Source organism: Cyprinodon tularosa, unplaced genomic scaffold (genome assembly GCF_016077235.1).
Source record: "Cyprinodon tularosa strain WSP-4 unplaced genomic scaffold, ASM1607723v1 ctg84, whole genome shotgun sequence".
NCBI classification, from domain to species: domain Eukaryota; kingdom Metazoa; phylum Chordata; class Actinopteri; order Cyprinodontiformes; family Cyprinodontidae; genus Cyprinodon; species Cyprinodon tularosa.
In genome coordinates this window covers 1,927,945-1,955,409 of record NW_024039607.1, presented here as the reverse complement: position 1 = coordinate 1,955,409, position 27,465 = coordinate 1,927,945, and the positions used below count along the sequence as shown (strand labels likewise).

Genomic DNA, 27,465 nt, shown 5'->3' with positions numbered 1-27,465 from the left:
AGCTTGAACAAGCAACTTTGATGCTTTTCACTAACAATTCATAACAATAACTGCAAAAACTTAATTAGTTAACATTAATGCATCTCTTTTAAACTACAAATGTTACACCAACAGCTAAAATATGTGCACTAGCAGTTTGGATTTAACCCCCTGCTTCATTTTGTGTCAGAAAAAAATGAAGAGCCTATATAAAGCAATTAATAAAACATGATTTACAGCCACCAGTACATATGATTTCCTGGCGCTTAAGTTCTTTGTAAAAAGGCAGAGGTTACACTGTTGGGTTTCTTATGCCAATTTTGTGTTTAGAGCACAACAAAGGAAAGTCATGAATGCTGGCCACAGCATTTTTAAATTTGGCTGAAGATGCAGCGCAGAGGCTCCCAGGTGTGGCTGTGTTGTTTTTCCTGAGCTGATAACAAGAGCACTTATTAAACCAGGTACAGCATAACTTGTTCAAAGTCAAATTCTACATAGTGTGTTTAGAAGATTTATAAAATGATTTGGCCTCATGGAAAACAATATTTTCCTTTTATGTATTGCACTAAATGACCATGTATGCAAAGAATAAAACTTTGTGATCCCAAATATATTTCAATCTGAAAAACTCACACAGAGAGAAAAGATAATTAGAAGAATTTATTGATAAGAAAGTATAGTCTTTGGCGCTCAGACCTCGGCAGGAACATTCATGCTGAATTATGCTTTAACATGCATGAGTAGATGAATGTGAATAGGGATGTTCCCCCCGGGCCTGAAACTGGTGGTGGTTTGATCCGAGCTGGTTGACAAGGTGATCTGCTGGGCAGAATTGTGGGACTAGAAGACTGAGGGAGCTGACGCCGGGGCATCATTCAGACTCGGGATATAGAGGTCCTGCTCGGTGATGCAGGTACCGTGAAGTGTCCATGATGAGCAAGCATGAAGCGACAGTGGAGAGGAAAAACTCCCCTTTGGGAAGAAACCTCTGGCAGAACCGGGCTCAACATGGTGGTCTTCTGCCGGACCAATGCGATGAGACGAGGGATGGTGACAACTGGGATTAATACTCTCTGATGAGGTTGAGGTGAAGTCGTGTCATGGAGGACGATTCAGCTGCGATGGCGGAGAAGGGGATGGAGGTGGGTGAATTGTCGTCTGGATCGAAATCCGACATTGCGATTGCAGGATAGCGGCTGTGGTGAGATTTGAGGGAGTTTATAAAGTGGAAGCAGGACGCTGATTGGGCTTCGTGGTGGAGTAGTTCAAAGCTGATTGGCTCGCTTCGGAGACGGATCGGCTTCTGATGATGTGAGGTAAGTCAGAGTTTCTTCAATTGAACTTTCGCTAGAGCTTCATTTCAATCTGAAAAACTCACACAGAGAGAAAAGATAATTAGAAGAATTTATTGATAAGAAAGTATAGTCTTTGGCGCTCAGACCTCGGCAGGAACATTCATGCTGAATTATGCTTTAACATGCATGAGTAGATGAATGTGAATAGGGATGTTCCCCCAAAAAGCCGAGGTCGAGGCCGGAGAGTCCGTATGCTCGTAGGGCATACACTAGGGACAGAATAAAGAATGCGTAATGAAATGCTGAGAAGGTTTGCAAACAACTTACCGAGCCAGGTTGTTGATGAGGATGGCGACCACGGTTGACGCCGAGAACTTACCGATGATGATTTACCCATGATGATGATGATGAACCCATGATGATGATGAACCCATGATGATGATGATTTACCCATGATGATGATGATGAACCCATGATGATGATGAACCCATGATGATGATGATTTACCCATGATGATGATGATTTACCCATGGTGATGATGATGAACCCATGATGATGATGATGATGAACCCACGATGATGATGATGATGATGATGAACCCATGATGATGATGATGATGATGATGATGATGATGAACCCACGATGATGATGATGATGAACCCATGATGATGATGATGATGATGAACCCATGATGATGATGAACCCATGATGATGATGAACCCATGATGATGATGATGGTGATGAACCCATGATGATGATGATGATGATGATGATGAACCCATGATGATGATGATGAACCCATGATGATGATGATGATGATCCCATGATGATGATGATGATCCCATGATGATGATCCCATGATGATGATGATCCCATGATGATGAAGATGATGATCCCATGATGATGATGATGATGATGATGATGATGATGATCCCATGATGATGATGATGATCCCATGATGGTGATGATGATGATGATCCCATGATGATGGTGACGATGATGATCCCATGATGATGATGACGATGATGATCCCATGACGATGATGATCCCATGATGATGATGACGATGATGATGAATCCTGCGGATGATGATGACGATGGTGCATCCCATTATGATGACGATGATAATGAATCTTGCGGATGAGTCTGATAATGAATCTTGCGGATGAGTCCATATAGAACATATAACATGACGGGATACAGACATAACGAGACGCAGACATGGTGCATATTGATGCATTGGAAATGCAAGCAAAATGGCGTAGGGATGCATGACGAGACACGACGAGACACAGATAGGGAGCATGTGATGCATGGGGAATGAATCTTGCGGATGAGTCTGATAATGAATCTTGCGGATGAGTCTGATAATGAATCTTGCGGATGAGTCTGATAATGAATCTTGCGGATGAGTCCATATAGAACATATAACATGACGGGATACAGACATGACGAGACGCAGACATGGTGCATATTGATGCATTGAAAATGCAAGCAAAATGGCGTAAGGGATGCATGACGGGACGCGACGAGACACAGATAGGGAGCATGTGATGCATGGGGAATGAATCTTGCGGATGAGTCTGATAATGAATCTTGCGGATGAGTCTGATAATGAATCTTGCAGATGAGTCTGATAATGAATCTTGCGGATGAGTCTGATAATGAATCTTGCGGATGATTCTTGCGGATGGTTACATATATGAAGAATTGATGCATTAGGGAATGCATGCTAAATGGTGTCAAGGATGCATGACGAGACACAGACCAGACGTGACGTGACACACAGGAGAATGCATATAATGCCTGTCATAAAGGTGAGATTGCATGAATGCGAGCCAGAATGAAGATAGCATGAATAGCCAGGAGACAGCATGGAAGACTGCATGAAGCAGGGAATAATGAAGAAAACTGATAAGGAGTGGGAGTAGAAAATGAGTTAGAGGATAGTCGTGATTAGGTCAGAAAATTATGAAAATGAGTTGAACCACCACCAGTATTTGAAATAGTGTTACCTAGAGGCAGAGAGCACTGAGCTGAGAGAATTGGTGAGAGTTCTGGGCGGATGAATGAGGTATAGGCTGGTGAGCCATCGGCCCAGAGCTGAGGGAAGCCTCAGAACCCCGCGAGTATCTGCAATGCAGCTGCTCGGTCCAGAACGAATGCCCAGATTACCTACTAGAGGGAAGGCCACGTGATTCTAAGAGTATCCTAAGGTGGTGAAGAACCATGGTGGACGTAGGGTAATGCTTGGGCGAATAAAAGTGCTGAATGCCTAAACATAACGCACTGAGATGATGAAACGTTAGTGACTGCTGCCAGTGATGCTTCTGATGAAGGCATGAGAGACTGGGAGGAGTAGAGACTTATTAGTGGCTTCAACTACTACGAAGTTATCGCAGTGGGCGGACGCGATTCCTTCCCAAAGCCCCACGATGCAAGCTAGCTAGGGTTAGACCTCACACAAGCATAATGGGTGTGAATAAAAGAGGCCATGAACCACCTGTCCTGAAGAACCCCCCAAAACCTACGGATGCAGCATCCGAAAAATTTTGAAGCATGGCAGGAGATAGATAATTTCGACATAGAAAAGAAATTTGACCCAATTAGAAGCAGTCAGACCAGGAGATCCGAACGGCAGCCTACGTTCAGTAATCTGACCAAGGAGAGGGACGGAAATTGCCGGATCAAGCAACTGGGAATGAAAGCGCGGCCTTGAGAAATAAGCGCATGGCAAATTAGCTGACCTAGCAAGGAGCGCAATTGGCATTTAGAAATGACTGATGTAGAACATCAGTTTGTGTGTTTTTTTCTTTTTTGTTTGTTTTTTTTTTGAAGAAGAAGAAGACAGAACGATAATCAGAAGTAATAATAAGGGGTGGTAAGATGACGGGCTGCTAAGACTGAGGTACGATATATATGAAGCGTGCACGGCGGGGACAGACTGATCGGATGGCCCTCCTGCAGAAGCTCTGAGTAATCACGATAGATGCTGAATGCGGCAAAAATTTGGCCGATAGAAAGATCTCTGGTAGACGGAGATCGGATGATTTAAGAAAAACGGTGACGTCCCCTGCTGATCGACTTCAGGGGAGGGAAGAATAAGAGACTAAATTAAAATATTCCCCTGAATAATTTAGAACGAGGCTAGGGAAAATATCAGCATGTGTGTTAATATAAGTATGCCTGATAGAGGCAGACGAAGCATAAGAGCAAACTCAAATAGATAGAAAATTATGAATGAAAACATGGTTGAATACGTCTTACCCTAAGGCTGGCCCAGGGCGGGCGTTCCCTAATGTGAATGAGGGGAGGGGGAGGTCCGTCTGAGCAGACAGCGGCAGGGATGACGTGGCAGTGCAGGGATTCCCACGTTTGGAGCGTGCGGACAGCGTCGAAGGATTGAGTGAGAGAGTCCGGTGGAGCGGAGGGAGGCTGAGAGCTGTTAAACGCCAGAAGGACTAGACGGGGGAGCTGCTATGAATCAAGAAGCTGGAGAGGTCCAAGGCTTCATCGAAACGATGAGAAGGAGCGGGCATAGCGGTGACTGCTGCTGGGACAGATCCGGGAGGCCTTCTGCGCCTGGCGAGGGGAGCGGAGGACTTGCATGTCTTTTGCGGCCAGGAATCGGAGCGGATTGAAGCGGAAGGCGAGGGAGATGAATCACGAGGAGGTAGGAGGGAGGCTCGTTAAGACATCTGAGCAGAGTCTAGGTCGGAGCCTGGCAATATACCCTTGGAGTGTAACGCGGAAGAAGGAGATGAGAGCGGCTAGACGGGAGTTTCTGGGGAAAATTGAATTGTCGTCTGGATCGAAATCCGACATTGCGATTGCAGGATAGCGGCTGTGGTGAGATTTGAGGGAGTTTATAAAGTGGAAGCAGGACGCTGATTGGGCTTCGTGGTGGAGTAGTTCAAAGCTGATTGGCTCGCTTCGGAGACGGATCGGCTTCTGATGATGTGAGGTAAGTCAGAGTTTCTTCAATTGAACTTTCGCTAGAGCTTCATTTTACCACTCGTATCATTTTGTATCTGATTCAGCTTTAATTACAAAACTCCTAATTCTTACTGCTCCTAGAGTTCCTTTCGAGAAAAAAAAAAAATTTTCTAACTGGAGTTTTTTAGCGCAACATAACGCTGCCTCTCTACCAGCTCTTGCTGTGCACTGCCTACACAGCAATAGAACTGACAGGAGTGGCACCCATCAGTTCTATTGCGGACGTGCGGTTTTAAAAATACTGAATAATGTAGAACTATTGTCAGCTTTGTATTCTTATTTGCCTGCATAAAGACAAGAACAGCAAGAAAGGTTTAAATAAATGGCGGGCAACTAGAAAAAGGTCACTAAAATTAGCAGATGTTTCTTAAATGTCTTTAAATAAAGTCAGTGTTTTAAAATAAAGATAAAAAAGTTAATAGGTGATGATATTGTAATAGTAATCAGCATTTATATACTTGGAGTAGGAAAACACTGTTGTTTTTTAATTAAAGCTCAAATATGTTATGTTAGATTTTAGCTTTTTGTGACTTTGAAACCAAGGGACTATAATTATTCCATTAGAATACGTTTAAGAAGGAATCTATTTCTTAGGCAAATAATATATAAGCAACCAATAGGCATTAAATTTTACATTTCAGCAAACTGAAAAAAACTAATTACATCCAGTTTTGGGCCACAAGCCATGAGATGCATATTTACATGGCTGGAAACCTGAACACTGGTTAAAAGAACACAGGATTCTTTCAACCTGTAAGCTGAGACCACTCTGCAAGAACCTACTAGAGGACAGAGATTCATGGAACATCCTAAGACCCCCTGTGGAGGTTGTTATATAAGCTCTATTCCCCCCCACTCACTTTTTTATTATTGCTGCGTTATAGCTCCGGATGAGGCCACATAGGAAGAGAACCACCTGAATGTTTTCAAGGACCACATTCTTCAAATTTAAGAAGTTAAGTACAGCTCCTTCCTATACCTACAGCTGCTATAACTATTTCTATATCTTATTTTACACTGTTTATGTGGGAATCGGGTAATTTTACTTATTTTTTTCTGTCTTATATTATTTGTTCTCTACTGTAAATGGCTGCACTGCAAGAAAGAATTTCCTGCAAGTCATTAACAAAGTAATTCTGATTTAAAAAAATGGCTACCTCCATATTTCTGAAACTGAGTTTTACAAAAGAAACTTGGCCTGGAGAGTCAGCAGAGATGGAGTCAATGCAGCACCCTGCTATAAGTCCTTTGGCCTATATACACTATATTGCCAAAAGTATTTGCTCACCCATCCAAATTATTGGAATCAGGTGTTCCAATCACTTCCATGGCCACAGGTGTATAAATTCAAGCACCTAGGCATGCAGACTGTTTTTACAAACATTTGTGAAAGAATGGGTCGCTCTCAGGAGCTCAGTGAATTCCAGCGTGGAACTGTGATAGGATGCCACCTGTGCAACAAATCCAGTCGTGAAATTTCCTCGCTCCTAAATATTCCACAGTCAACTGTCAGCTGTATTATAAGAAAATGGAAGTGTTTGGGAACGACAGCAACTCAGCCACGAAGTGGTAGGCCACGTAAACTGACGGAGCGGGGTCAGCGGATGCTGACGCGCATAGTGCGAAGAGGTCGCCAACTTTCTGCAGAGTCAATCACTACAGACCTCCAAACTTCATGTGGCCTTCAGATTAGCTCAAGAACAGTGCGCAGAGAGCTTCATGGAATGGGTTTCCATGGTCGAGCAGCTGCATCCAAGCCATACATCACCAAGTGCAATGCAAAGCGTCGGATGCGGTGGTGTAAAGCACGCCGCCACTGGACTCTAGAGCAGTGGAGACGCGTTCTCTGGAGTGACGAATCGCGCTTCTCCATCTGGCAATCTGATGGACGGGTCTGGGTTTGGCGGTTGCCAGGAGAACGGTACTTGTCTGACTGCATTGTGCCAAGTGTAAAGTTTGGTGGAGGGGGGATTATGGTGTGGGGTTGTTTTTCAGGAGCTGGGCTTGGCCCCTTAGTTCCAGTGAAAGGAACTCTGAATGCTTCAGCATACCAAGACATTTTGGACAATTCCATGCTCCCAACTTTGTGGGAACAGTTTGGAGCTGGCCCCTTCCTCTTCCAACATGACTGTGCACCAGTGCACAAAGCAAGGTCCATAAAGACATGGATGACAGAGTCTGGTGTGGATGAACTTGACTGGCCTGCACAGAGTCCTGACCTCAACCCGATAGAACACCTTTGGGATGAATTAGAGCGGAGACTGAGAGCCAGGCCTTCTCGTCCAACATCAGTGTGCGACCTCACAAATGCGCTTCTGGAAGAATGGTCAAAAATTCCCATAAACACACTCCTAAACCTTGTGGACAGCCTTCCCAGAAGAGTTGAAGCTGTTCTAGCTGCAAAGGGTGGACCGACGTCATATTGAACCCTATGGATTAGGAACGGGATGTCACTTAAGCTCATATGTGAGTCAAGGCAGGTGAGCAAATACTTTTGGCAATATAGTGTATCAACTCACGGTATCCACAAGCTACGGTGACCAGATGCCCCGACTTACCCGGACAGTCCCCTTTTTGGACCACCTTTCTCCAGCTAAAGCTATACCCTGAGATGTCACTGATTTTACCATTTTATGAATTGGGGGAAAATGTGCGTAGACCTATAATATTAGAAAAACAGTGTGAGCATGTTATGCGCAGAAAAAGTTTTTGCGGTAGCTGCTTGCGCTGCTGTTTACGCAAAAATGAGGAACAGAGCACATCACTTATGAAACAAAGGAAGAAGTTTAATTAGGTCGTCAAAACTGATATGGACCTACCCTGAGTCATGGCGAATCTGTTCATCAACTAATTGTATTTTCTTTGGGCTGATCCTTGTAATAAATGTTTGGTTTTAGCCCGGATAAAGAAATCTAAAAATAGAGCTTCGATGTGTGTTGTTTTACTAAAGACGAGGACCTAAATTGTAACATAAACCAAGGTTATTAAAAAGTAAGACAAGACAACGGTTGCAGCTGGCATGAGTAAAAGAGACTCTGATAAAATATAACTGAATTCTGCTAATCGAAGCTAGAGAGACTAGATGCTAACATGTTTTAGATTTTATTTATAAAGTTATGACAAACTTACTTAAATAAGGGTTGAAGCATCAATTTTACGTTAGCTTGTATATGTTTTCTGATCCACTGGTGAGATTTTACTGATGAATAGAACAAAAAAGAAAAAAGTCCTTTTAAAACAAGTTTTCCTCATGTGAAAGAGCTGCCTAGATAATTTTCTAATTAGTCTAAGACAGTTATATGCTGATATATATAAGGAGCATTATCTCAAAAGAAGTTGTGACTTTTTTATATGTGTGCAAAGTTAATGTTTGTGCATTATTTGCTCTTGAATCAGACTCTCATCTGTTGTCCTAACACACAGCCAGATGGGCATCTATTCACAGAACAACACATGAGAGGCCAAAAGTTGTTTTTTTTTTTTATCAACAGGACTCCCAACTTTTGTTCTGAGTTTGGAGTGAGATTTGGAGCACTGACAGCAGAAATAAACAGACAAAACATTGAATTGAATTGTTTTATATGAAAATGAATGGATCCTGTCCCTTTAATCCTTTCCAAATCTGTTTAATACCACCAAAGTCCGTTATTGTCTGGAACTGGTGATACCGATATGAAACTTCTTTTGGAAATACATCTAATGTGTTTGTTAAGTGTATAAAATAATGTAACTGTTCTATAACAGCTCCATAACAGTGGTTTTCTGTTATAGTGGGTACAGCGGGGCTGTTATACAGTGGGCCCTGCGGAGAAAAAATGTTGTTTAGATGTTTAGGTGTTTCCCTGACTTAATAAACAGCTGATTAACAGGCCTCTGCGTCCCTTGGAGGCTGCTGGGGAGGAATGCATTAATCTGCTGGAGAGGAAAGACATCTAAAGCAGAAAAAGTGAGTCCCATGTTTCAAAACCACAAAAAAAATACTGGGAGGCTATTATTAAAAATTCTTTTGAAAAAATTACTTAAAGGTACAGTGGAGGATGTTATTTTTTTCCGGGTGAATCATTAAAATAAGTGGTCCTCCTAATTGTCAATCATTCTGGTGATATTTTTACATAAGGACGTCCTCCCCATTTTCACTAAACGGTTGTGAATCTGACATCAACCCAGTCTCATGGGAAAATGTACCCCCACTACGTTGGTCCACACTGCAAAACGTAGTGGAGGTACATTAATGGCCATTTTTTTGTGGTACTGTTACGTTTCTTCTACCTATACGCTTTCTATTGTTTTACGTCCTAGTCACGTGACTTTCAAGATTCCAGCTGGGAGAAGAAAAAAATATATATATATGGCCGACATTCGCTCATTTTTTTGTGGAAAGATTAATGACTTGAGTTTGTTTTTGCATTAAAATGAGTTTTGATTACATTTCTAGTGATAAATGTATAGTTTGTTGCCAGAATATTTACTCAGGGAATGTACATATTCACTTGCTTGTTCGTTTCTTGCAAAGATTTTTCAAGATAATGTGAAACTGTAACATTTTGGTATAAACATGGCTGAGATTTCTCTAACTTTTAGTGGGAAAATCAATTATTTCAATCAGTTTCTGCATTTAAATGGGTTTTTGATTACATTTATAGCGAGAAGTGTAGGGTTTATTTACATATTTACTTAGTGAACATACATAATCACCCGCTTGCTAGTTTTTGCTACGTTTTTCGGATCTCGTCAGGATTATGTGAAATTGCAACGTTTTGGCTGCTACCCATCGCCTAGCATTTAGCTGCCGCCCCGATTCAACATTGAATCCTTTGTGATTTAACTCCATCTGACGGATCAAACCCTCGCCACTGCGTGCGTTGCGTCTGAGGTTGATTTTCAGAGCAATGCATTACGGTGTGGCATACGGGAGAAACTAATTAAACTAGTTTAAAAAAAGGATCATGGGTTAAGATCGGATGTGTTTTATTTGGAAATCTACCGGATCCTTTGTGCATTTCACTTCCTGTTTGGTGCGATCTCATTGATGGATTTTGACCAGATTTTGACCAAAGAGGAACAAAAAAAAAACAAACAAAACAATTTAAATACACAACCAGCATATCTGGAATCAATGACAGAGAGCATACATAATCACCCGCTTGCTAGTTTTTGCTACGGTTTTTCGGATCTCGTCAGGATTATGTGAAATTGCAACGTTTTGGCTGCTACCCATCGCCTAGCATTTAGCTGCCGCCCCGATTCAACATTGAATTCTTTGTAATTCAACTCCATCTGACGGATCACACCCTCGCCACTGCGTGCGTTGCGTCTGAGGTTGATTTTCAGATCAATGCATTACGTCGTGGCATACGGGAGAAACTAATTAAACTAGTTAAAAAAAGGGATCATGGGTTAAGATCGGATGTGTTTTATTTGGAAATCTACCGGATCCTTTGTGCAATTAACTTCTTGTTTGGTGCGATCTCATTGATGGGTTTTGACCAGATTTTGACCAAAGAGGAACTAAAAAAAAAAAAAAAAAAAACAATTTAAATACACAACCAGCATATATAGAATCAGTGACAGAGAGCGACTGGGACCAGAAGTTTATTAATTTCTCCCCACTGATTTCCATTCAAAATGTTTTCGATCCCACCGGGCTCTAGGGAAGGGGCGGGCATACCGCCACCTACTGTTCATGAGTGTGTAGCAACATTGTTTTACATCTATTAAATTCTATTTTTTAATTTTGTATTCTGAAGATAAATAAATAATGCTTTCCTTAACCTCTTACACCCTAAGGGTATATAAATAAATTTCTGCCTGACAAAAACACACAAAAGTAAATCACTTATAGCCTCAAAGCTATTAGATTTAAGAAGAAACTTTTGGTACGTCTGTAAATGTAAGATGTCATAGAATGGTTTTCTGGTGTCAGCACCATTGTAGCTTTGACCCTGCCTGAAATATTAGGGACAAAATACAAAATATTTTGCATTTTTTGAACCTCGCCAAAATTTTCTTTGAAATAAACATTGCAAAACACTACCAAAATATTATTTATAGCACAAAAAAGTAGTACAGACTTTCAAATCTAAATGTTGTGTAAAAATATACCAAAGTTGGACTCAATCAGATTAATCATATTTATTTTAGAATGGTATTAGTGAGAAATTTCTTAGGCGGAGAGGCCATTTTGGCACATTTATCCATAAATGTCACCAAACTGTGCCAAATATGTTTTTTACATCAATACTGGGGGTTTGGTAAAACTACGAGGTCATGTAGCAGCTGGACCCACCGGTGGGTCCGTAGGGTTCAAGGGGTTAATCTATAAATATCTTTTATATTTCCTTTATTTCCCAATAATCCTTTAAGACTCCATTCTTGGCCTGTCCTCTTTTCAATTTCTTCCTTTCAGGTTCATATGTTTTGCAGTTCATCAATACATCTGCATTTTCTATCTCTCCACATCCTTCAGATTTATCATTATTTTTCCTCCCTATTAAGTATAAATTGTCATTTAAATAAGTATGACCTACTCTTAATCTGATCATTATTATTTCTTCCCTTCGGTTTCTCTCATTAATATTTCTATTTAATACTGACTTTTGTACTTTATATAACCTTCTTCCTTTTTATCTTCATTCCACCTTTTTTTTTGTGCCATTTTTCAATTTCTTTCCTCTTAATAAATGATTTTCCTTCCCCGTTCCTTAAAGGAATTGTAATTGTTATTTGTCTACTTTTCATTCCACCTAACTTTCCATTAATTAGCTTGAAAACAGCACTTTGTAGGCACCCAGTTTCTCTAACAATGGCCCTTTTTGGGTTACCCTCCATGCATTGGGTGTCAGTTCAGTGGCAGTTCCAGAACATTTTCTTAGGGTTGACCAGGCAGTACAATAATGTGCATGTGGCCAAAAAGCAGAGATGGGAAGTAACGAAGTACAAATACTTCGTTACTGTACTCAAGTAGATTTTTCTGATATTTTTACTTTACTTTACTACTTATTTTTATGGCGACTTTTTACTTCTACTCCTTACATTTTTACACAAATATCTGTACTTTCTACTCCTTACATTTTAAAAAATTGGCTTGTTACTTTAGTTTTGAATCGTTTCAATGGAATTACCGTTATTATTTTTCACGTCATCAATACCAAATTCAATCTAATTGGATGGGAATCTACGTTGCATTTGACGCACCACTACAAGATGAATCGACAGATTCGGTGGTATTCATTCGCGGCAAATCATTGCAGCTTGGTGGCGGTGGCGTTAGCATAGTAGCATGGACGACGAGATTATTGAAAATGAACACAACGTAGATCTAGTCCTATTGGCAGACATCCATTTAAAATGTAGGCAACGGCATGAAAAAAGTGGTTTCTACTTTTACTTTTATACTTTAAGTAAATTTACAAGCCTGTACTTTGTTACTTTTACTTGAGTAAAGAAGTTTAATCAGTACTTCCACTTTTACCAGAGTATTTTTTAACACAAGTATCTGTACTTTTACTCAAGTACGGAAAGTGAGTACTTTTGCCATCTCTGCCAAAAAGTAATAGGGATCAAATTCGGTTCAGAGTCAAGCTATTGGGATCAGGCATCAGGTTCAATTTGCATATTTTCCTAGCCAAAACAAGGATTTGTTGGGCTACTGTAATTTTGAATTGAAAAACGTCCTGAATGGGAAGTCTTCAAACTTGAAAAACAAAGTCCAAAGTTTTTTTTGTTTTTTGTTTTTTGGAATGATTATGACCTGGATGTCTAAGAATCTTCACCAGCTTATCAGGTAAATGAATGCCCACAATGTCTATATTCTCCAAAAGAGAATAACAGAACAGACCTTCATGAGGCCCTTGTTAAAGCTATGCATATATTTATGCATCTATGCTCTTCAAATAACTTTCTGGTTCGACGCAACATTTACATTAAATGGGTTGAGAGGTTGTTCTTTACCAGTAAATACATAAAAGATTCCCAGATGACTGCCGATACAAACTCTCCCCTATAAAACCTAAAACTAATTCTTATAAGAGAGTAAAATCTGTATTAGTCTTCATTAAATGTAGCATATTGTTGTAAATAATCGATTGCTTTATTTTTGGTGTCAGCTTTTGGTCAATATGCTAACCTTAAAAGGTCAAAGTGGGAAAATGTAGTAGTAGTAGACAAATTAGCAATTAGAGGAGGCAGTAACAATTACAATTCCTTTAGGGAAAGGAAAATCATTTATTAAGAGGAAAGAAATTGAAAAATGGCAAAAAAGGGTGGAATGAAGATAAAAAGGAAGAAGGTTATATAAAGTACAAAAGTCAGTATTAAATAGAAATATTAATGAGAGAAACCGAAGGGAAGAAATAATAATGATCAGATTAAGAGTAGGTCATACTTATTTAAATGACAATTTATTGAAAAATAATGATAAATGTGAAGGATGTGGAGAGAGAAAATATAGAACACGTATTGATGAACTGTAAAACATCTGGACCTGAAAGGAAGAAATTGAAAAGAGGACAGGCCAAGAATGGAGTCTTAAAGGATTATTGGGAAATAAAGGAAATATAAAAGATATTTATAGATTAAGGAAAGCATTGTTTATTTATCTTCAGAATACAAAATTAAAAAATAGAATTTAATAGATGTAAAACAATGTTGCTACACACTCATGAACAGTAGGTGGCGGTATGCCCGCCCCTTCCCTAGAGCCCGGTGGGAACGAAAACATTTTGAATGGAAATCAGTGGGGAGAAATTAATAAACTTTTGGTCCCAGTCGCTCTCTGTCACTGATTCCAGATATGCTGGTTGTGTATTTAAATTGTTTTGTTTGTTTTTTTTTAGTTCCTCTTTGGTCAAAATCTGGTCAAAATCCATCAATGAGATCGCACCAAACAGGAAGTTAATTGCACAAAGGATCCGGTAGATTTCCAAATAAAACACATCCGATCTTAACCCATGATCCTTTTTTTTAACTAGTTTAATTAGTTTCTCCCGTATGCCACGACGTAATGCATTGATCTGAAAATCAACCTCAGACGCAACGCACGCAGTGGCGAGGGTTTGATCCGTCAGATAGAGTTAAATCACAAAGAATTCAATGTTGAATCGGGGCGGCAGCTAAATGCTAGGCGATGGGTAGCAGCCAAAACGTTGCAATTTCACATAATCCTGACGAGATCCGAAAAACTGTAGCAAAAACTAGCAAGCGGGTGATTATGTATGCTCTCTGTCATTGATTCCAGATATGCTGGTTGTGTATTTAAATTGTTTTTTTATTTTTTTTTAGTTCCTCTTTGGTCAAAATCTGGTCAAAACCCATCAATGAGATCGCACCAAACAGGAAGTGAAATGCACAAAGGATCCGGTAGATTTCCAAATAAAACACATCCGATCTTAACCCATGATCCTTTTTTAAAACTAGTTTAATTAGTTTCTCCCGTATGCCACGACGTAATGCATTGATCTGAAAATCCACCTCAGATGCAACGCACGCAGTGGCGAGGGTTTGATCCGTCAGATGGAGTTAAATCACAAAGGATTCAATGTTGAATCGGGGCGGCAGCTAAATGCTAGGCTATGGGTAGCAGCCTAAACGTTGCAATTTCACATAATCCTGACGAGATCCGAAAAACGTAGCAAAAACTAGCAAGCGGGTGATTATGTATGTTCACTAAGTAAATATTATGTAAATAAACCCTACACTTCTCGCTATAAATGTGATCAAAACCCATTTAAATGCAGAAACTGATTGAAATTATTGATTTTCCCACTAAAAGTTAGAGAAATCTCAGCCATGTTTATACCAAAATGTTACAGTTTCACATTATCTTGAAAAATCTTTGCAAGAAACGAACAAGCAAGTGAATATGTACATTCCCTGAGTAAATATTCTGGCAACAAACTATACATTTCTCACTAGAAATGTAATCAAAACTCATTTTAATGCAAAAACAAACTCAAGTCATTAATCTTTCCACAAAAAATGAGCGAATGTCGGCCATCTATATATATTTTTTTCTTCTCCGAGCTGGAATCTTGAAAGTCACGTGACTAGGACGTAAAACAATAGAAAGCGTATAGGTAGAAGAAACGTAACAGTACCACAAAAAAATGGCCATTAATGTACCTCCACTACGTTTTGCAGTGTGGACCAACGTAGTGAGGGTACATTTTCCCATGAGACTGGCTTGCTGACATAGTGGAAAAATTGCAAATCTTCTTTTGGAAAGTAAGCTTGTATTAGCGATGCAAACAGCAACTTTTAAATGGAGCATGCACAAGGAGAAATGGGCTTGTGCACGTTCTTGCACGTGTTTAATAGGCATACCCTCTAGGGAGCGGGTATATGGTTGTTAATGTGCTTTTTTTTTTTTTTTTTTTAAGTGTAGGGGGCAAATTTTCAAAAATTTGTGAAAATCCTGTACTATATCTTTAAATAAATAAATGCAATATTTATTGTGCAAAATTCTCGATACCTACATTTTAAATATTAATTGAACAGTTATAGCTAATTGGACTGATTGGAAATAGAAAAACATACATAAATATACATAATTTAAAAAAAAGTAAAAAAAAAAAACAATTCACTGTACTTTGTTTACAAGTTTGAAGATGTTTCGCTTCCCATCCATGAAGCATTTTTAATTCAAAATGTAAGAAATAGTGTTGAGTTTGAGGCTTTATAGAGGGGACCAAAAAAAAAGCCTTGTTTTGGCCTAGAAAAAAAACAAGGCTTTGTTTTTGGTCCACTCTATAAGACCTCAAACTCAATGATATTTCTGGATTGTTTTTTTTTTTTTACTTTTTTGGAATGACTATGACCTGGATGACTGAGAATCTTTTATTCTTTTATTTCTAACCATATAGAACAGGGGTCACTTTTAAGACTTAAGAGTTACTTCATGAACTACCAATACTGATCATTAATAGAGGACTTTTATTAATATAAGGAACTTCTACTGGAACGGTGCTGGATTTAAAGTCCCACATATTAAAGCCCCACATATTGTCAATCTGTAACTGCACTTGCCTTCTGTCTTGCACCTGTGCTCTTCCTCCTCTGTCCTCATCATCAGTTCTGCATATTCTGTGTTTAACTTGCAGTGTTTCCGGGTTGTTGTTGCAACAACTTTTCACTGTTTTCCCACAAACAAAAGGCGTTACATTTTGGCTATTTGTGGAGAAAAAAATAACTTCTCATAGACATCAGCCATGATCTGCCACTGTTTGTTCGAGCAGCGCATCATGCAGCTGTGCTTGGCATTACTTGGAATTACAAACTAACCAGGCGGAGGAAAAAGTAGTTTCCTTTAAACACGTGCATTTAGGCAATGTCCTTGTTAACATGCACTATCTACAATGACAGATGATTTGATAACTGATTTTAGAGCTTAAACTTTTGGTATCTGAGGTATCTTCATTTTGTATTGATCTGCATAACACACTGCGTAAGAGTTGAGAGCCCTGTTTATTAAATATTAAATAACATAAATGCATACAGTTCCATGACAATGGTATGCCATGTGTAAGAAATCTTTATAATACACACTTCTTTTAGGCCTTTTTCCTTTCTTAAATGAAATTTTCTATCTTTGGCAAAGTAGCACAAGGTAAAAGAAATGTATTATAAGTGTACCTTTTAATTGTTGTAAGGAACTGCAAATGTCTCAAAGCAATAAAATGGAAGAAATCAGGGGGAAATATCTCTGGAAATTCACAATGCATCTCTGGAAATTCACATTGCACAACAGCTGCAGAGTAAATAAAAATCAATCATTATTGACATATCAGCACTTACAACATTGATATAAAAAAGAACTGCTTTTAATAAAAAAAATGGCAAATGATATACTGTAAATTCCATGCAACGATGTTGGAGAGAGGCCGTTAACAGCACAGATGAGCACCACAACACTACAGATTTAATATTTGTTAAATTAGCAAAAGTCCTACTGTCAATGTGACATTCATCAACAATACTGCATGCTTTTGTGTTATTACACACTATTCAAGAAAAAGATGAGCATCCATCTAGCTTTTACTTGACAATGCTGTTTGGTTTCTGATACTAATTTCCTTTCCAAAATCTAGAACTTATGCTAATTCCAATGTGAAAAGTTAACTTTGATTGAAAAAAAGTGAAAAAACATTTACCACAGTAATGTACTACAGGTAATTTAATTAGCCACTTTAAATCCAATTAAAAGAACAGTGAAGGGATTACAAGATTATCCTTATTTATGCATGAAAGCATTTTTCTCCATCAATTATCTAATTTCTACTAGATACAAAAAAAATCATTAGGTAACATACAATTTTGATCAGCGGCTGACTGATTAATACAGCACTATGAAATGACAACGACACCTTATCAAATGATACTTAAAACAAACAGTAAAAATGAAGCACTACTTAAATTCATATTCTTATAATATGAATTTGCAGTTCTCAATCACTTGTATTCTCTTGTGCTCTCTATGGTCACCAATAATGATTCATGTCTTAACAACAGGCCAGCTCTCTCCATGCTCAGCTAGGCTAGAATGAACCAAACCACAAGGGCAATAAGGACTGCATCCTGTGGTTCCAAACAAAGGGAAAGGCTCCCAGCTGTAATTGGAAACTACAGTCTATTCTCTCACTGCTTAAAACTGCAACTCCGGCTCGGTTATGATGACTCTACCTTTTCATGTTCTGTACTGCTCACACAGAGCTCAACAACTTTTCCTCATGTTGCTTATTTTTTGTAGAACCCTGTCAAAACAGTGGTTATTTTTGCAAAAATATCAGTGAATTGGTTTACTTAAAAAAGTAAAACACTTCACATTTGTATGTGTGTGTTGCTCTGAAAGTTGATGTTGTTTATGCACTGCACAAATCTAACACAAATATTGTACTCAAGTACAGTAAATTTCCTTGACATTGAAAATAGTGCAGTTTGTTGACTTTAAGCTTCTGCTGACCGGCACTATGCATTGGAGCAATCTATGCAAGGGTATTCAAATTAAGAGCTTGAGTTTGCACCTGGATGTCCTGATTTTCTCTTTAATGTTCTTTGCAAAGTTCGAACCTTCAAATGTTTAAATGATGGATTGCTGTATAGTCAATGTAAGCAAATGTCTACTGCCGCCACATGCTCATCCAGGAAGAGTGTTTTCTGCAAAGTCAATGACTTTATACAATCAGTTGGTTTTCCTTAGACAAAAACCTTTAAACCAGTCTATCTTAATGATTCGATCAAACTGTCTCTCTGAACAGCCTGGAGATGAGAGGTGTTGTGAAGTTACAGCTTTATAAACAAACTGAACTGAATGGAATATCTTTTTTCAGTTTCCATAAGTTTAATATCATTTGAAAGCTTAAATAAACTTCACTGTTTCAGGATTCTTAAATAACTCAGAAAAGGCTTCGGGTACAAAGTTCATAAATTTTGACACATTCTGTCACATGTATGCTACACATTGTTTTCGTTGTTGGTGGAGTAAAATCTTGAATCAAATCAAGACTTTTTTTAATGAAATAGTTACAGCTTTAAGAATGTGGATGTGTAAAGCCGGGCTTACACTGTGCGATTTTTTGCCCTTTTAGGGGCGACTTTTTAGTCGTGTGACAATTTTCCGATCGGCCCCACTTTCAGCCTGAGCGTGCGTCGTATGTCGTGTAGTGTAAAATGAGGCGACATCAGCCTCTTACGACCACCTCCCGATCAGGAATCATGAGGTCGGGAGGAAATCAAACATTTTTGATTTTCTCCCGACCGTCGTAGTCAAATTGCTCAGTAGGCATGCGCAAACAAGGATCCTTCTTTGTCTTCTTCCTCTTAGATGTAAACACAGAAGCATGGCGGGATGCGAGTAAAATTGAGTTGTTTCTGTAAAATTGACAGACCGTAGTAGCCATGTTTGCTCAGCCATGTCTTTGTCCAAATACGTCGTCGCCTTTTCTTTTTAAGGCTTTCAGCACAAAATTGCACAAATTGCCAAGGCAGCGTATTTCACTCTAGTGAGCTTCATATTCCTCTTTTACTCATTTGGCTTCCGGATAGATGAGTCAGAGTAGCTCCATCTCACTGCGCAGCTGAGTCTGACATGGTTTTTAGTCGTACAGTGTGAGCATGTGGATCGCATCAGAGCGCCGCGCTGCACAGTGTGAGAACACCCATAGTTGCGTGCAACAATTGAAAAAATCGCAGAGTGCACGCCCGGCTTAAGCAATAGGATGATCATTGACACTAAAGTCACAGATTGATGATCTCTTTGAGGCTAAAGTAGGTAGGTAGATTTATTTTCCATTGGGTGAAAATCGTCTGCAGCTTTGAAACTATTTGCAGCCTTTCCCTCTCTAACAAATATTCTGTCTGACTAAGTACTTTACTTCTTCTTCTCTTCTTCAGCCAGTGCTCGAGAGAAAAGTACAGAAACAACGATAGACAGTACCACTTTAGAGCGAGACCTGATGGAATGCACAGAAAGTTGTTCAGCAAGCTGGCCCAAATGAACAGAGATAACAGGTTTTTGACAAAGTAATGCCCCATTAACACTACTCCTTTGAAACCGATCCCGGCAGAGTTCGGACTGAGCTTGGATCAGTTAACTGCGCCGAGCTTGGTTCTTACGACCATTTACACATCACACAAGCATGGTTTCTAGCCTTCTATCAGCATTATACTATACTAAACTTTTCAAGGTGGGAATTACACAAACAAAAAATGGCACCACCCATAACATTCAGGAACTTATCTGCCTGTATAGCGTCGTCCGCCCAAATTTCAATGAGAGCCTCAGTCTCTGCAGCATCCAAGGTCTTTTGATGCCATTTATTAATAGGCAGAGAAGAAGTTTGTGTTCTGAACAGCTGAAGAAATCTGTGAATTTTAAAGCTGGACTGTAAATAAGAGATGACGTGGTCTGCTCATGCAGTCTTTGTTATCAGAACCAAGCCACAACTGAACCGTGCCGAGCCGTACTGTTGAACTAGTAATAGATTTAGTGTGGTTCCGTTGTGTTCCATTTTCACTCAACAGTTATCTCGGTTAACATGCTAGGACCGTTCTTGGCACGGTTTCAAAAGGGTAGTGAAAGTGGGGCCTTAGGTACTCTTTTAGGTTTCATTACAGCCTGGTTTCGATCTTGTTACAGTGGGGCAAAAAAGTATTTAGTCAGCCACCAATAGTGCAAGTTCTCCCACTTAAAAAGATGAGAGAGACCGGTAATTTTCATCATAGATATACCTCAACTATGAGAGACAAAATGAGAAAAAAAAATCCAGAAAATCACATTGTCTGATTTTTAAGGAATTTATTTGCAAAATATGGTGGAAAATAAGTATTTGGTCAGTTACAAACAAGCAAGATTTCTGGCTCTCACAGACCTGTAACTTCTTCTGTAAGAGGCTCCTCTGTCCTTCACTCGTTACCTTCATTAATGGCACCTGTTTGAACCCGTTATCAGTATAAAAGACACCTGTCCACAACCTCAAACAGTCACACTCTAAACTCCACCATGGCCAAAACTAGAGAGCTGTCAAAGGACACCCGAAACAAAATTATAGACCTGCACCAGGCTGGGAAGTCTGAATCTGCAATAGGTAAACAGCTTGGTGTGAAGAAATCAACTGTGGGATCAATGATTAGAAAATGGAAAACATACAAGACCACTGATAATCTTCCTCGATCTGGGGCTCCACTGAAGATCTCACCCCGTGGGGTCAAAATGATCACAAGAACGGTGAGTAAAAATCCCAGAACCACACGGGGGACCTAGTGAATGACCTGCAGAGAGCTGGGACCAAAGTAACAAAGGCTACCATCAGTAACACACTACGCCGCCAGGGACTCAAATCCTGCAGTGCCAGACGTGTCCCCCTGCTTAAGCCAGTACAGGTCAAGGCCCGTCTCAAGTTTGCTAGAGAGCATTTGGATGATCCAGACGATGACTGGGAGAATATCATATGGTCAGATGAAACCAAAATAGAACTTTTTGGTAAAAACTCTACTCGTTGTGTGTGGAGGAGAGAGAATGCTGAGTTGCATCCAAAGAACACCATACCTACAGTGAAGCATGGGGGTGGAAACATCATGCTTTGGGGCTGTTTTTCTGCTAAGGGACCAGGACGACTGATCCGTGTGAAGGAAAGAATGAATGGGGCCATGTATCGTCAAATTTTGAGTGAAAACCTCCTTCCATCAGCAAGGGCATTGAAGATGAAACGTGGCTGGGTCTTTCAGCATGACAATGATCCCAAACACACCGCCCGGGTAACGAAGGAGTGGCTTCGTAAGAAGCATTTCAAGGTCCTGGAGTGGCCTAGCCAGTCTCCAGATCTCAACCCCATAGAAAATCTTTGGAGGGAGTTGAAAGTCCGTGTTGCCCAGCGACAGCCCCAGAACATCACTGCTCTAGAGGAGATCTGCATGGAGGAATGGGCCAAAATGCCAGCAACAGTGTGTGAAAACCTTGTGAAGACTTACAGAAAACGTTTGATCTCTATCATTCCCAACAAAGGGTATATAACAAAGAATTGAGATGAACTTTTGTTATTGACCAAATACTTATTTTCCACCATATTTTGCAAATAAATTCTTAAAAAATCAGACAATGTGATTTTCTGGATTTTTTTTTCTCATTTTGTCTCTCATAGTTGAGGTATATCTATGATGAAAATTACCGGCCTCTCTCATCTTTTTAAGTGGGAGAACTTGCACTATTGATGGCTGACTAAATACTTTTTTGCCCCACTGTATATTGGCACTTTGATCTTTTTTCCTGCAATGGGCTGGCAACCTGTCTAGGATCGCCTTTTGCCCATAGACTGCTGGAGATAAGCACCAGCCCCATCACGACCATGACTGATGAAGCAGGAGAAGATGGATCGGTTTATCTTTTATTTTCTACTAAATGAAAGGTGATGTTAGAACTCAGGAGAAGGAAACAATGTCCCTTTATATAGATATCTGAAAGACTGACAAAATCTTCTAAGAGTATTTTGGTAATTTGTGGATGTAAAGTGGGATTTGCGCTGTTGGTCTTTGTTAACCTTTATATAAAATAACTTTCCTTTTTCTTTCTTTTTACTCTAAAAATTCTTCCATTAAAAATCTGTTTTATCAACAACAAATTCAATTGTTGCTTCTTCTGAACTGAATTCTTGCCAATATTTCCATTTAATGGAGGCATTTATTGATCTTTGCTCTTAAGAATGAAAACTCTAAAAAAGTTTAAGAAATCTAAATTATTTTTCCTGTTTCATAAACAGAGCTTTATTGACAAGGAGGGATTGTAACTGATTGGCTTCTGAACATAAGTTAACTTCATATTGCTACAGTCTTATAACCACATATATCCTGTACTAAGGGTAAAAGGATTGATTTTAGTGAACAGGCTCTGTCCACTTCTCTCAAAGGTCACTCTGCAAGCATTTGGCAAAGGAAAGGAAAAGAAACAGGGCAGGATGTTAGAGTTGAAGCATTAAATATTGCTGAGGACCAGCCTGGAGTGCATTCATAGCAAAGTTAGAAGTACTTCACAAATCAATGGCTGCTCTCTGCATCCCCCACACTTATTTTATGCTCTGAAATGACAGAATGTAGAGCAAGCATTCTTGTCTTTCTTAAACATCTGGCGTCAATATCAGAGCTTCACTTGAAAGAAATTACTGATAACATTTTGGCCTCCCCAGTCATCTATTTAAAGCTGCTTCCTGCAATTTGGAGATATAAGGTTTAAGTGAAGGGTAAATATGTCTAAAAGGGGCCAAGAGGGACAAAAAGCAGAAACCTACCAACAGTTGCAACAGTGTCGTCCTTGCCCTGGGTGAAGACCACCAATCGCTGCCTCTTTGAGTTCTCCTTGGGGAGTTCTTGGGTCCTGTGTGCGATCACCGCAATGTCATCCGTCTGTGAAAAAACACCACAGAAATCCAGGAGGGGGTGAGCATGTTAAGTTGAGCGAAAGCATGATGAGCAGCGGTTTCAAAGTAGTCAATCAAAGATCCCAAGTGTTACTGAGAGCGGGTCAGATTTTTTCCAATCCAGACGTACGGATCAAGTGATAATAAAACCAGACGGGCTGGTGTGAAACGGATCAATAAGAGCGCTCGATGATGCTTCCATTGGAGTTGCTAGAGGGCTGGAAAATATTACAATGTCATATTCCCAAAGTGAGATGAAAATGAGAGTGTGAAGATACGCTTTTTGTCAGATAACAGCACTGTCTGCAAGCATTAGGGGATAGGCGGTGCATGTACTGTATCGTTTTCGCCTGAAACAGGCCATCTCTCCTCAGCATCTGTACGGAATGGATATTCTCGCCTGGAGACGACAGAGCTCTCCGGAGTGCTTGCCTTTGATCATGAGAGGGATAAAGAACCCACACCTGTCAGTGCTGCTTTATTATTAACTCATCATGATGTACTATGAACAGGTAGAATGTCTTTATCACCATCTTTCAATGAGTGGACGGTTTTTTTTCTGTACATCGGGGAGTTGGAATTACAGTTGCTCTCAGCATCTCTGTCAAAGCTAGCAACCTTAGGTTGAGCAAATACTGTGATTATAGGAGCAATCAGAGAGATAGACTCTGGCCCACACCAGGCACTCTGCCTCGCTCAAACCAATGAGCTTTTACACCTCTAAATGCTTCCCAAACGTCCTTTAATCAGCCCTAAGAGGTCCAGGGAGACCCAGGGCTGAGGGAAAAATGGGTGTAACACTCTAAGTAAGTGCTAATAGTGAGGTTAATACAGAGGCTGTTAGCAGGCGATGGTGAAAAAAGAGCAATTTGTCACTGTGACTGCATGGAACCACAAGCCCTGAATGCAAAACCACACCGGGCAATGGCACATTGTCGCCCTCAGGTTTTATGTTCTCTGACATAAAATAAAGGTGCCTCTACTTGGGTTCAGGAGCTGAGAGTATCTAACAGCCCTTTGGTGGAGGTGAATACCTCAGGGCAACTATAATAATAAAGTTAACACAGGCACAGTAAACGTACTCCCCTTTACATGTCAGAAGCATTCACCTAACAACTTTCTACAGAGAGATGGAAGAGAACAGCAGGCTAGAAATTGATTGACAAAGGATACGGTCAATTTGATTCACAGCTGACAAATGGCAATATTTACGAACGCAGGGCGACTGATCAGACATAAATCAACAAAGCGTGAAATATGAAAGCTTTACAAGGGTGTTAAATTGCGTCGTGACGTCGAAGCCACAGAGAAACTGATAATCTCCACCGCGGGCTGCTCATAGAAAAAAAATGCTGCAGGGGAGAGATTCAATTAGAGCCGTGATGCAGAGAGTTCTTTTGAGCATTTAAAGGAAACAGATCACAATCAGGAGACTGCATTCAGATCTGCTGATTGCTGTGTCTGGGAGGACAAGCTCTTTATCTTGTATTTATACCGAAGAAGAGTGGCTGTCATTTGTGCTAGTCATCCATAATGTGATGATAACAGTGTTTCAGAATACATTAGGAGCACATCACGCTGTGTCTTGAGGGTTAGATGCTGGCAATATTTAATTAAAGTTTCACTAAAAAGGCCTAATTAGTGAATTAACAAGACTTCTGATGGACCAAGATCAACCTTACTGCCATTATAGGACTTAAAGTGCTCAAAGAAATCTACTTCAGTGTATTAGCTTGTTAAACATGACAATAATACACATTAAGCATTGGCGTAAATGTACTATTTGACAGCTGGTGTAAAAAGGATAAAGATGAGCTGAAGTTAAAAATGGTATGACAGGAAAATAATTGAGGTGTGTTCTGATATAACTTGACACTGTTAAGTGCAACCTAGCTTTTGTCTACTGATGTCTAAGCTATTATTGTGGCTCTATAGAATAATACATGCAGCAACAGATAGGACAATCAGTAGAAAAAAGAAACAATCACTTAGTGACAAAATAATTTGAAAGGAGAGTGAGTGCTAAAACTGGCTAAATCAAAGCTAGTATTCACTCTGGGCCTTAATGTCTGTGCTAATTATTACGGAGTAGGGATTAAACAAATAACTGAATTGTCATTAATTGTCAAACTTTTTTTTTTTTTTTTTTTAGATTAAAAGTTAATTCATGCAATGAATTATTAAAAAAGTCCACTTAAAGGGTATTTCTTTTAGTGTTGTAATGTTACCGCCATTGGGGTGCCACTGTTCATTTATAAAGCAAATAACATTAAAGGATCCAGAGTTAAGGCTCCGACAAGGATTCAGAATGTTCTCTATAAGGTTCTGCTTGTCAATATGAAGCTCATTAAACTCCTTACGCTATCCCCTGAATAGAGCCCAGCCATGCTGCATGGCGAAGCAGCATAATTTCTCTGCTGAAACTTGGAGAGCTAATTTAACATATTTGATGGTCGAACGATTTGCTAATTTTTAAGAAAACACTGCTAACCACCACTCTGCCTCTGGGGTCTCCATTGGTAGTAAAAGGATATTTCACAGGTTTCTATATATATTAACTATGTGAAAAAAAATCTAAAGTACTAAAAAGCCTGCATAAATATATATACTTTATAAAATTTGAAATTTTTTATTTGAACTAACAGATATCATTTTACAACATATTTAAAAATACAAAATAAATGGAGTAGGGAAAAATGGCCTTCATCTACAAGGATAGTAATACTGCTCTGCTTTTAGCTAATCTCACTTCAAGCACTTGTTGATTAAATGTCAGTTATATTCCACCATAGCTTAAAAGATCCTAAACAATAAAGCTGTCATAAGTAAACTTCCAAAAGTAAGATAATTTTGTTATATATTTATTATAGTTATGTTTAAGAACTGTATTTGCAAGTTAAACAATGACATGTTAGATGTCTCACCTATTTGCTTCCTGGTTTGTGCTTAAAAAGGTTTATTGTGGAACAACTGCAGAAAACAAATCTAACTCAAATGTGGCACCACTACTAAACAAACAAGGCTTGTGAAGGACACAATCTTGTGTCCAAATAAAAAGTTACTTTCTTTTAAATAAACATTTCTTCTAGTAAAAAAAACAAACAAAAACATGTTTTTTTATAACAAGTTAAATGTGTTTAATTACAACTTAAATTGGATGGATGGATGTATGGCTGGATGGATGGATGGAACAGTCGGTGGGTGGATGGATGGATCGATCAGTGGGTGGATGGATCAGTCGGTGGGTGGATGGATGGATCGATCAGTGGGTGGATGGATCAGTCGGTGGGTGGATGGATGGATCAGTGGATGGATGGATGGATCAATGGGTGGATGGATGGATGGATGGATCAATGGATGGATGGATGGATCAGTCGGTGGGTGGATGGATGGATGGATCAATGGATGGATGGATGGATGAATGGATGGATGGATGGATCAGTTGGTGGATGGATGGATGGATCAGTGGGTGGGTGGATGGATCAGTGGGTGGGTGGATGAATGGATGGATGGGTGGGTGGGTAGATTGGTGGGTGGATAGATGTGTGGGTGGGAGTTTTGGTGGGTGGAAAAAATGTATCTTAGAAAGAAAATTATAGAATCATACACATACACTGTATTTCTTGCTTATCCAGATCTGTAAAACACTGAAAGTACAGATGACATACTTTTCTATACTTCCCCAGGTTGCTTTGGAACCCATAAGATAAACTTATATTGCACATATATTGGAAACATTGTTTGCAACACTCATCATGGGAAACATTAAAGAAGAGGCCTGTCATAGGAAAGCAAAATTAATTATCAGAATATGACAAGATTATTAATAAAAATAAAACCAACAACTACTTTAAGGAAAACATCTTTTAACTACAATCATTCAGAAGGGCAGTGGGAACAGTACACACCACTGCTGTTATCTGGGGAAAAAAAAAAAAAATCACATTCATCCAATGCAATTTCACAGAGTGTTCTGCCAAATCAAGTTGACACGGGAAATGTCAAAGAACTGTAACTACGCGCCGAGTCTTGACTTTGCCCTTTGTGCCGTTTTTTTTTTTTTTTTAACATCAGGCCCCACCATTATTACCACCTCCTCCCCCTCCTCCTCCTTCTGCCTTCATCCCTTCTCCTCTCTTAAACCTGTCACTGCCATCAGGATTGCATTTCTATTCCAGTCACGTTGATCACACTGTTAGTGATTCTGGATGACAATTATTCACACTGAGCAGAGCCATATTCAAGCTGCTTGTCCCTCTGAACGATGGCACTTAAAATACCTGAAAAACACACACT

At 39.5% G+C, this 27,465-nt stretch overlaps 1 protein-coding gene across 4 annotated transcripts in view; it reads right to left on the bottom strand.

Annotated features, from left to right (window-relative positions):
- The window catches only part of LOC119774932 (adenosine kinase-like), a 230,162-nt gene that overhangs the window by 22,226 nt on the left and 180,471 nt on the right, over window positions 1–27,465 (bottom strand). For 3 of the 4 annotated variants that reach the window (XM_038272710.1, XM_038272709.1, XM_038272708.1), the window contains one exon: window positions 23,041–23,155. In XM_038272710.1, coding sequence (XP_038128638.1) covers window positions 23,041–23,155 — 115 coding nt within the window. Of the gene's footprint in view, window positions 1–22,652; window positions 22,831–23,040; window positions 23,156–27,465 lie in introns of those variants that run through there. The other variant, XM_038272711.1, reaches the window with a different exon arrangement.